The sequence below is a fragment of the Athene noctua genome, chromosome 2 (assembly GCF_965140245.1).
Source record: "Athene noctua chromosome 2, bAthNoc1.hap1.1, whole genome shotgun sequence".
Taxonomy (NCBI): Eukaryota; Metazoa; Chordata; class Aves; order Strigiformes; family Strigidae; genus Athene; species Athene noctua.
The window spans coordinates 37,779,948-37,792,307 of record NC_134038.1 but is presented as its reverse complement, the minus strand read 5'-3'; the positions used below and the strand labels follow the sequence as shown (position 1 = coordinate 37,792,307).

The 12,360-nt window shown below is 37.9% G+C and overlaps 1 protein-coding gene across 2 annotated transcripts in view; it reads left to right on the top strand.

The window, feature by feature from the left end:
• The window catches only part of C2H8orf34 (chromosome 2 C8orf34 homolog), a 173,211-nt gene that overhangs the window by 52,488 nt on the left and 108,363 nt on the right, over positions 1-12,360 (top strand). For both annotated transcript variants that reach the window (XM_074897689.1, XM_074897688.1), the window contains exons 5-6: positions 3,105-3,133; positions 9,106-9,275. In XM_074897689.1, the coding sequence (XP_074753790.1) occupies positions 3,105-3,133; positions 9,106-9,275 (199 nt within the window). The remainder of the gene's footprint in view (positions 1-3,104; positions 3,134-9,105; positions 9,276-12,360) is intronic.

Below are 12,360 nucleotides of genomic sequence, written 5' to 3'. Positions count from 1 at the left end.
CTCAGCCTCCTCTTCTCCAGACTAAACACCCCCAGTTCCCTCAGCCGCTCCCCGTACGACCTGTGCTCCAGACACTGCACCAGCTCCGTTGCCCTTCTCTGGACACGCTCGAGTCATTCAATGTCCTTTTTGTAGTGAGGGGCCCAAAACTGAACACAGGAATCGAGGGGTGGCCTCACCAGTGCCGAGTACAGGGGTCAGATCCCTTCCCTGTCCCTGCTGGCCACGCTATTGCTGACACAAGCCCGGATGCCATTGGCCTTCTTGGCCCCCTGGGCACACTGCTGGCTCCTGTTCAGCCGGCTGTCAATCAACACCCCCAGTTCCCTCTCTGACTGTCAGCTCTCCAGCCACTCCTCCCCAAGCCTGTAGCGCTGCTGGGGGTTGTTGTGGCCCAAGGGCAGCCCCCGGCATTTGGCCTTACTGAAACTCTTCCAGTTGGCCTCAGCCCATGGCTCCAGCCTGTCCAGGTCTCTCTGCAGAGCCTCCCGACCCTCGAACAGATCAACACTCCCACCCAACAGGGTGTCATCTGCAAACTGACTGAGGGCGCACTTGATCCCCTCGTCTAGATCATCAATAAAGATGTTAAACAGGAGTGGCCCCAAAACCGAGCCCTGGGGGACACCACTCATGACCGGCCACCAACTGGATTTAACTCCGTTCACCACAACTCTTTGGGCCCGGCCATCCAGCTGGTTTTTTACCCAGCAAAGCGTGTGCCCATCTAAGCCACAAGCAGACAATTTCGCCAGCAGAATGCTGCGGGAAACGGTGTTAAAGGCCTTGCTAAAGTCAAGGTAAACAACATCCACAGCCTTTCTCTCATCCAATAAGCAGGTCGCCCTGCTGTAGAAGATCAGGTTTGTCAAGCAGGACCTGCCTTTCATAAACCCATGCTGACTGGGCCTGAGCATCTGGTTGCCCTGCACGTGTTGTGTGATGGTACTCAAGATGAGCTGCTCCATCAGCTTCCCAGTCACTGCAGTCACTCTGACAGGCCTGTAATTTCCCAGATCATCCTTCCGACCCTTCTTATAGATGGGTGTCACACTGGCCAATTTCCAGTCAGTCAGGACCTCCCCAGTCAGCCAATAACTGCTGGTAAATGATGGAAAGCAGTTTGGCGAGCACCCCAGCCAGCTCCTTCAGCACCCTCGGGTGTATCCCATCCGGCCCCATAGACTGTGTGTGTCTGTGTGATGCAGTAGGTCACTGATTATCTCCTCCTGGATTGTCGGGGGGTCATTCTCCCAGTTTCTGTCTTCTGGCTGAGGAGGCTGGATTCCCTCAGTGCAACTTTTCTTGTTATTAAAGACGGAGGCAAAGAAGGCATTAAGCACCTCAGCCTTCTCCTCATCAGTTGTTACCCTGTTTCCTCCTGCGTCTAGCAGGGGATGGAGGCTCTCTGTGGTCTTTCTTTTGCTGCACACATATTTATAGAAACATTTCTTGTTGTCTTTGATTTGCTGAAGCCAGATTAATTTCCAGCTGGGCTTTAGCCCTCCTGATTTCTGCCCTGCATGGCCTCACAGCATCTTTGTAATCACTGTGAGTGGCTAGCCCCTTCTTCCAAAGGCCATAAACTCTCCTTTTCTCCCTGAGTTGCTGCCAAAGCTCCCTGCTTAGACAGGGTAATTCATAACACATTAACATTGAAGTCCTGTTGAATGATTCACATTGGTACAACCTGCTGATTATTCTGTAGGGGTATTAGTGTAGTGTCTAGGCTAAATAAAAGCATGAGGTTATTAAAACAGGTTAATAGCTGTGAGGGATAGAAGTGTTGGGCAAAATGGATCTTTTTCAATATAATCTATTTTAGACCTATTGAATTATTCTTGTCATGTTTCTTACGTGTTGATGGGGTCTTATAATTTGAGTTCTTCTAGCACTTCATTGTTTCTAAACCAGACATTGATATAAGGAAGGCATCTAAACTGATAATTAGCCATATAGAATTAATGATTAAAGATACAGTAAATAACCAAAGAATTCATGTAGTTATGTTATACCAAATAGTAAGAAATAAATATATCATGGAAATAAACTTACAATGCTGCAATCTTCAGTGTGATTTTAGAAAGACTAACTCCCCGCTCAGGCAATACTACATATTTTGCAGTATCATCTCTTGCATTCATTGGAAAAATTTTTCTTGATAACATTATAAGAATTAGAAAACAACTTTCAAGTGCATGTTCTTCCTATGCATGGCTACTTCTCCAATTTATTTTCACCACAAGGAGGTCCTTGTCTTTGGTTTTTTAATTGAAGTTCTAACCTGGAATTGTTTCTTATCAAAACTCATAGGAACTTGGGAAAGGCATTGCTTTAATATTTCAGATTTTTCAACATAATAGTATTAAATGTATAATTACTTGATCTATCTGTGTGATATTACTGGGGTGTGGAGATGTGCTAAAAATTCTGAGACCAGCTGTGCATATTCAATGTGCTACAGGATAGTCATAGTTAAAAGAGTTGGATGACGTGATGGAAGTAAGCTTAGGAAAGCCTCAGGCAGGCATCATCAGAAAGGATGAGCAAATAAAAAAGTTCTTGTTCAGGGGATTTAGAAAAACTGTTTTGCATTCTATTGTGAAATTCTACTTTGAGATTTTACTCTCTTTAAATTCCATCTGTTTTCATAGAATCGTTTCTACACTGAACCATTGAGAAAGAGAGGAGTCATGTCCATGTTGCCCTGTAATTGCAGCATGATGTTTTGCATGCTGGTCAGGGTGAGATTTGCATAATACGTGTCCATATGTAAATATTACGTTGTAGGTTTAATTTTAGAAAGCAGGTAGAAGTATACTTAATCATGTTGTCACTTTACCGGAACATCTGCTGTTTTCATTTCCATTGTTTTTGGAAACTCATTTTGATAATATTGCAGCTGAGGAAAGTTAAGAGTATATTGTTTCCAGGTAATTTCACTAATGGAACAAAGTATGGTAGATACATTGTATGGTACAGCAGTGTGAAGAGAACAATATATAAACTTTTCAGATTAAACCTTACTTTTACTTACTGTAGTAAAAGACCTTTATAGAAACAATGTTTCTAAATTTATTTTTTAACATCTGTTTTGTTTTCAGGCATTGCTATTTCTGATGAACTTGATAAGGTAAGATTTACTGTATGCTTAATGAACAGTACAAAAAGAGAGATTGTGATAATTTTGGGCAATGAGAGCTGCATCTCCCTGTCCTGGCATACACACTTCAGTTCTGTTGGGTTCAGAGGAAGTTTGGGTATGGAAGGCTATATGGGTAAGTATGGTATACACTGATACATTAAGAGCCGCATCCAGAATGGGCTGTCAGCTATGGAAAAAACAATCTCACTGAGTTTGAGACTCTCAGTGAGGCCATAGAAATGCTTTTATTCTTGATACCATCTTTGCTTAATATAGTCTGTTGGGTTACATTATATACTTTTGGAAACATTTAGTTTTAAATAGCTTTTATTCATGAAGTTATGAATTGTGTGTTCTCAGATACGATTTGTGAGAATATTTAGGAATAACTTTTGTTCCCCAGATTTGATCAGGAAGGCATATGATGGCATAAAGTCTTCCTTGCTGATTGCAACAAACAGTGATCTCTTCTGTTTTGGCCCTTTTGATGCAATACACATCTATATGAATTTAGTTTTAGCTGTAATGAACTCTGTGCTGAAAGAGTAATCAAGCTAATTTTTCAAAGTTCCAAAGGAAATAGAACATCCTTGTCTTCCCTGTTCTTAGCAGTGCACAGCAGTATGCTTCTAGTGCCAGGAATCTTGGGTTGTGTTCTTGGTGTCATATACCATTAATCTCAGGGATATAAGATGAAAAGGTATGTAAGAGACAAGAATAATGCCTAATATAGAAGACAATTTTAAAAATATCTTTCTTTTCTCCTGCTAAAATGAGGGCATGAAACATTCTGACACAAGTGCATATAAAATGCCTCCACTGGGTTCTCCAGGAAGCGCCAGTTAGACAAAGATTGATCACTGTTACCATGCAGTCAGGCGATGCTTTTTTTTTTTTTCCAGGTGTAAATGTAGTCAAGTTCATTGTGGTTCCTTTCCCAGAAATTCATGCTGATACCACAGCTTCCTTATCTAGGCTGTGGCAGCACTGAATCATTTTTCAAACCACATTCATCTTGTGGTTTGGATTAACCATTTAACCCTTCAGGTGCATGTCCTGGGTCTAGAAGGGCATGCCTGAACTTGACATTGGATTCTATTAGTACATTTGCCTTACACAGATGTCATGAGAAACATAAAACTAAATGCAATAATAAATTCTTCCATATGTTCTTCCTTGCTTTCTTTTCCTGATGATCAGAAATATTCTTGGGGATTAGGGCAGAGCCCATAATCCTGCTGTTTTATCTGTCATTTAGATTATGAATTCAGAGAAAACAGAATGCATGTGTATATTTCTTTATTTTTGTTTCTCATCATGTAAGTATTTTTTTAAAAATTATTTCTTTCTGGCTGCAGTAACCTCTAGCTGCCTTTGTCAGGGAAGTACTTGATCAGTATTGTTGGTTGATGTAACTCCTCCTCCAAGTAATCCAGTTAATTAGTTAGTTGCTTAGTTACTGGAGCATTTCGATTTAGAAAACCAGTTTGCTCTGAATTACAATCACTTTTGTGGAAGGGTGTTTAATTTAAATGGATTCTTGTCAAATATATGCTATTATTAGCTTTGTGCCAGTACTTAGGGCTTCAGCCCAAGACATAGGTAGAGAAAATATAGGCAGATAAGGTCAGTCTTTCAGTCAAGTTGGAAGCTTTCAGTTTGACACAGTCTAATAAAATTTCTGAGCTCACTGGTCTCATTGCAAAAAATTGCCTAGGATTACTGCAATTAAATCAGATTTATTGTATAGCTTCCCTCCTTTTTCATCTCATTTACTTAAGACTTGCAGAGTTTGGTGTTCTGTCTCTCTTAATGATTCAGCCTCAGTTTCTAGGACATGGAAGCTATGTAAAATCAGCAACTGGCACTGCAAATATGATGTGTAAGGAAAGAAAACGAGAAGGTACGTCTTGTGACTCATAGATTTTAAGGCTAAAGTGCAGAGTTAATATAATACAGATTTCTGAATTGTCTCAGCCTCCTTACCACTGAACAGAAATTATGCATGCAAGTGTGTAGTTTCCTCAAGCTGCTCAATAATGTGAAGAATTTAATGTAAACAAAGAAGCTGATCTAGGATGTTAGCCTTTCTGTGAAAATCACAGAATTCTAGGCAGATTAAAAAATTCTAGAGAAAACCACTGAATTAATCGTGAATTTCAGGTTTTTTTCCTAAGTCTGTTTGGACACTTTTCTGGGAAGTGGAAGTTCAAATACACATGGAAGTATAGAATAGCCGTACTACTGAAACTCTGGTGTCCTAGGTGAATGCTCTGACCATGGGACTATTGATGATGTGCCTCCTGTAGAATTTACTGCTGCTGGAATACTCTAATTGTCTGTATGTCACAAAATAAACTGTAATATATGTTGCACTGTAGAATGTCTGCATTATTAGATATATTGAGGCAAAATGTAGTCAGGATGTTACAGTGCAGAAATATGTTTACAATGGGTTTATATGTTTGTACCCATTTCAGCATTGTTTCTGAACCAGACTCTGCAAAAAAAGGAGTCATGCTCCTTACCTCTTGCCACAGTTGGAGGCTGTCTAAAATATTGACATTTTAAAGCAATTTAAAAGGAGGTAGGGGAAGGTTTATTCATCTTCTGGCTTTTGATTCTCTAAACAATGCTTAGAGAGTGTTTTCCATGCCTTTTTTGTGTTTGTTTTTTTTTTTTTAACTGCAAATACAGAGACTAGAAGTACTTTCTTCTTAAATAAGTGAGATTTTTCACATAATCCCAATATTTGATGGATTGATGCTTTAAGATTCATATAGTGGAGCTCTCACAGATAATGTGAGACCTGTTATAACATTGTGAGATTTGTCCAGAAGTCCCAACAAAGTCACTGTAAACATTAATAATGGGAGAAACCTAAGTGTTAGAGATCCAGAATCAGATTTGAGTGAAGATGATCAGATAATTCATAACAGATTTTTACCCTTAATGTTAGCATTAAAACATTTTTTTCTATGCTGTCTCTAGGGTATTCTTTCTTCTTCTTTGTAGTATTACTACAAAGGAAACAGGTTATAATTAACAAAATAGAGGAAACAACTACTCTTAAGTCATAAAAATAAACAAATTTCTTTTAACCTGAAAGTGTTTCTTACTGTGAAGGTTCCCTCAAAATCCATAGCAGAAATAAGGAATACTGAGCTTTTAAAACTATGCTTCAGTAAATGGATACACAAATGTGCTCCCTGGTAGGGGTTTCATACTGCAGCCACACCTCAACTCAACATGAAGATGAGATTCAGCTGTTCTTCAGTCTTTCCCTTCTCCTGGTCTCCACATAAAGGAAGCTTGAGTGTGTCAAGCTGGTAGGCACTGATGTGAGTAAGTGGAATGACATCTGGACTGCACCATTAAATAATCCTCTAGGTTTATTTAGTACAGATTTAAATACCTACCTGTCCTGAAAATATTTCTGCGCACATTAATGTCACTGTCAATCTCTTCTGTTATTTATGGGGAATATGAAATGGAAGTCAGTTAAGATTCAAAGATTTAAATATAAAAAGACCTTATAAGAACTTGTTTGAGAACAGAATACTTCGTCTGAATTTGTTGAAACCTTTAAAATGAGGTGCCAAATAAACATCCTCATGTTCTGAATGAAGCTGTCTCTGATTCTTCATTTACTGTTTTCACTGTGGCTGCTTATATAGTTGAAAGGAGGAAAATAAATTAGGTCACTGAAACTGTGGTGTACTAATCTAAAAAGATTCAAAAAGGGAAGCAAGGTGATAAAGTGAGGCAAAGCGTGACTATGTAATGTAAATTACATTTCTATTAAGTAGAGTATGAAAGTGCTATTTTAATCCCTAAAATGTCTAGAAAAGAAATCAGCGTAACAAGGATAGACACAGAATTCGTGGTTTACTTACTCATATGCTGATGGTGCAGTATACAGTGTCAGAAAAAACTTACGGTACTGAAAAAAAGGGCAGATTTTTAGGTGCTTTTCCTTTTCACTTAAGGGACTGAAAGCTTTTAGCAAGATTGACACTGCAAGTTGTTGCAAGTTTAACTACCTTCAGGAAGCATTTTAATTATTAGAAATTCTCTTAGGGAGAAAGACAAGAGAGAAAATGGCTAGAGGAGCAGAAATAAACCTCAGAAGGCGCCAAATTATTCTTAAAGAATCTAATGCAAGCACTTTGTGTAATGAAGACATTGTGGGCAGCGGAATTTTTATTTTTCTCAAGCTCATAGACATATGATGCTAATCACATCCATGACAGGTTAGGCCTGTCAGGTGACCCAGAGGCCACTGTCATCTAGTCTACATTATCTGGCTATGACACAGCACTAGACAATGCACAAAATGTATATTTGTAAGTAAATAAAAGAAAGACACCAGTAGATAGGTGTTCTAAAACCTCTGAAGCCACAGTGTTTTCCTCAGATTTCTCTTTTGTATTGGCTGCATTCCATTTTCAGTGGTCCTACTGTGGCGTGTTAACCTTGCAGAAAATAGACATTGTGTAAAAAGTGAATTAGTCAAGTGACTCTGGAGAGACATATGGAGAGTGGAGTGTGGTAATGCACTCGCAGGCACATTGCAGAAAGCAGAACAAAAGAGCAAGGGTGAATGAGTCTAATCCAGGGCCTGGGTCACATTTGACTCTATCAAAATGGAAGCTCTTGGAGTTCTGCTGAGCAAAATTACAGTGTCTCAGCAGAGCGGGATATATATTCATAGGAAAGCAGTTTGTGGCCTTTTTTTGTTTGTTTCATTTCAGTAGAGGCCTCTACTTCAAACTGTGCTTTTACCATATCTGTGTCAATTAGGAAGAGACTTTAAAAATGTGGTTTTTTTAGGAAAATGAGAAAATATGGTTGCTAGGCTAAGTAATCACTGTGCCTTACTTTTTCCAGATGCTCTTTGTTTGGAAAACATTGTTTTATGGCAGAAGTATTTATTGAGACACTGAGCTAGGTAACAGCCAAGGATTTGTTTTTCTAAAATTTTCTGTCATTAAAGGATAGGAATAGAGTATATCTCTCCTAATTAGAAACACTGTATTTGAAATGTCTTTGCTAGCCTAGAAAAGAGTTTAATTAAAGCAAAATAAATACTCCTATCCTATTATTTCATATGTAATTTTGCACACATGCGTATTTTTAGTTTGACTATACTGTCGCACATGATCCTTTATCTACAGCTGTTCTAGTAACATTGAGAACAGAGATACTCACCACTTCAGAGCAGCTTTTTTATACAATTTTTAAGGACAATTTTTTTCCTTAATCTTAATTCCTAATGTAATAATGCAAATTATAGCTATTGTTTTGAATATTCCAGTTACATTTTGCTGGCTTCTTGTAATCCTCTCCAGCTATCTTCTTCCAGTAAGTGGTTAAAAATATGAGTACTATTCTCAGAAATGCATTTTATTAAAATGTTAATACCATTTTCAGAATTGAAAGATACATTATGTAAATCCCAGCGGGGTTATTTTTAAAATGCCAAATGCAGATGTATTTATTAGTTTTGCATTAATTCATAATGCAAATAAGAGTGATGCTATTAATCTACAACAGTCTTTTGGCTGCAGTGTTCATTATACAAATGACCTCATGTTTTTTTGCAGAACTGATACATTGCTGGTTTTAAGAGTTGTGCATTTATAAAGAAAAAGCTGTAATTTTTCAAGATGATGCCCCAATTGCTACAGTTGCTATTGAAAAGTAAGAAGCAGGAGAAATTTAAGGCATTGGGATGGAAAAATCTCTCTTGGTATTTTGCTAATAGGAAACTTTTCATTAGTCCAGGGTTGTTTCTGGGTATTTTATAGCCCTCTGAAATGATAATGTACTGTACTGGTTTTGTACTTTTTTAGTGAATAGATTTATTTTCTATTTCTTCTTTTCTTTTCCTATTTACATGTATGGTTGAGGACAAGCAGTGTACTGTTTCTGTTTGGTTTCTTTTTATTTCTTTTCAGGACACAACAGGTTTTAACACACCCCTTCTCAGACCTCGTGTTATTGGAGAATGGATTGGCCGTGAAGAGAATGATGCAGACCCCCTGGCTGCTGAGATGCTGCAGCCACCAATACCAAGAAATAAGAATGAGCAGTGGGACAGCGAGGATAGCAGCAGTCCTGGAGGAAGGTGGGATTTTGGTTTGGCCTAGAAATTTTATAATTTTTGAAGCAGAGCTGTCTTTGTAACATTCTGTTTCTGAGAATAGAGTGCAGGGCTTTTAAATTCCCATGCCATAGTGTGTCAGTATGCAGAATAAATGGAAGACATTAAGATGTGACTAGTTTCTTCTCATGCTTCTATATATGATTAACTTTATACTCATTTGCAATCTCATGTTTTTAATTCCATGTATAAAGCTAAGTGTATGTTGACATGTTTGGGGTCCATTATGTAATAACTTTGTGATGCATAGCTTCATTCAAATACTTCAAACCCTTCTGTCTTTCAGCAGTTGTTAGTAGCTGTTTGTTAATCTTGACACTTCAGTGATAAATCTGATTTTCTCATTCCAAGGAAAGATAGACAAGGGAAACAGCATCTAGTTATTTTTAACAGAACTTCCTAAATTCATCTTCAGTTCTTATACTTAGCATCTTGGTGTTATTAACAATTCTTTCTCAAAAAGAAAATTGTCTGCAGTAAATAACTTCTGACAATTATTGCACTTGGCTGAGGATGGGGGTGTATGTTTGTTAATATGCTTCAGCTACATGGAAGAGATTATAAATTTTACAAGGAGTCGGTTTTCCATGATTTAAAGATACCTGTTTGTCACAGAAAATGAAATATAATATTTACAGCCTTTCTTTAAAAGGGATTCATGCTTTGGTTTTTGTAAGTGTAAAGCTTGTGCACTGACTCTGTTAATTGGCCTAAACACCTGCAATTCTCCCTCAGCCCTGTAGCCTTTCTCCTTGATTATAACTAGTACTCTGACTGTGGCAGACACCTTTTGCTTCCTCTTTTAAGAAGGCAGAAACTCTCTGTTTTTCTTTGAAAAGGTCTAAGGTATTCCATCAGTATGTCCTCCGTGTGCCTTCTACACTGGAATTCACCTCCCTGTCACAAGGGAACTAGTCTGTCACTTGCTGTACTCTTACAGGCTGCATTCATTAACTTTCCTCACATGTTGGGAATGTTTGTTATCCATGAGTTCTTCTTTTAATTAGATTATTGTGGGGGAAGCTGAAAGTACTACTATTTCAAAGAAGTAGCAGCATGTAGTAATGATCCCTCAGCCAGACGTTGGACTGGAACCAACAGAACTCAGACACTGGGCCTCTCCAGTGCAGTTCCTGGGAAAGTAATGGAGTCAACAGCTGGCACTGCAGCTTGATTGTGAGGGCCTGGGTTTCTTTGTCCTTATTCAGCAGTCCAATAAAGACACTGAATAAAGATCTGTTCCACGTTGCAGAGAAAATTGAGGATATTGTGTCCCTTCCCTTGATAAGAAGGAGCAGAAATAAGCATCGCTGTCTAATCTGTAGAAGGGAGCAAAGAGGTTTAGTTCTGAGTAACAAAGATGATTCAAAGCAGTGTATTTTTCTCTTTGGAGAGGGTGGTACAAGCTGTGAGAAACCTCACAGCTAATGCTATAATTAAACAAATGTGATTAATGGCTTTGAGAATAGTATTTGAGAAGTCTTGTGGAGTATCATGACAAAATCACGTTGCCTGATCTATGAAATAACGAGAATATGGGGTACTTGATGCCAGGAAAGACTTATAGGACACTGATATCTCTAGTTCTTTGGTGCAGTATGTGCTGAAGACCTGTTGGAAAATGTGTATCATTAAGTGGGAATACTGATTTTCAGTGGAAATGAATAACTACTAAATTACATGCAGCATATGGATTTACATTTGGATGACTGATTTTATGTCTGGGATAATTCTTTGCTTCATAAGCATTTCATCAACTTTTGTAAGGCATTTCTAAAAAGCATGTTTGCAGTCTTGCAAAATAATCATAAAATTTCAGAACTTTGAGATAGTGGTAATACTAAAATTGATGCCACCTATATATGGAAGTTTAAAAGACCTGTATTGATCAAGGTTAATCTGAGTGTTTAATAATAGTTCACTAACAACAGGCAATTTCTTCAAGGTCTAATTCAGTGTTACTGGGAATTAAAGTACTATTAGCAGAATTTGGAATTAACTATACACCAAATGCAAGAGACAAGTAATAAGTAATAATAATTTAGTTTTAATGTAGCATATACTTAGTAGATTTAAAAGTAGTGGGAATAGTACAGGTTTTATGAGATTAAATTAAACTCTCAAAAGAGTGCAGTTGTTATGGTTGAAAAGAATTTTTGGCTATCTCATCTGTATTTCATTCATCTACTTTATAGCTAATGTAGCCCAAAATAATTTAGTTACATTTTTACCTGGCAACTGAAAGAGGGAGCAATTTGAAATTCACGTTAAATGTTTCCAATTATATCTTGTTAAATTTGATTTAGCAACACTTTTAATAAAAAAATATAGTTTAATGATCACTAATTATCACGATTTATGTGATAAACTCTCAAAATTGCTCCTCATCTTTAGTTACGGCGTAAGAACAGGAAAGTGAAAACTGTAATTGTTACATTTCCTGGTAACCTGTTTTCTTTTACCTATCACTAAGCATAAGGAAATGCTACATAAATTAAATACTATATAAATATCCAGAGGCTTAGGCACTGACAGATCACTGGTGGAGTAATTGCCATCAGTGTCATGTGAGTCCCTCTCTCTGAGTTGTTTCCACAGACCATAGCATACAGGCTTTTTCTGTTTGGAAGGGGAAGCCTTGTGTCCTTACACATTCATAGCATTCTATAGGGGACTGAATAGGCTGCAGAGAATGGCATATTCATATGGACCACTGGTCTGTTGATAACATGCCCATTCTCAATATTGCTCTTCTCAGCATAAAGCAGATCACAGTGAGTATACATAGTACATGATATTTGGAAATCTGTGAGTTGTCTACTTTTTCTGTCTTTGCAGCTATGAACCTCACTTTTTGCTCCATTTGGTACTGGACAGTGGGAAAGAACCACTATTTTCTCCTTAAAAACATACATCCCTGTGATGATGAGCAAGAGAAGCACATGTTGTATATCTGAAAGCCAGGTCCAGTTACTTAAAAAAGGAAGGGGAATTAATTTTGAGCAACTGCAAAGACAAGTTTCACTACTACTTTGACTGGAAAAGATAG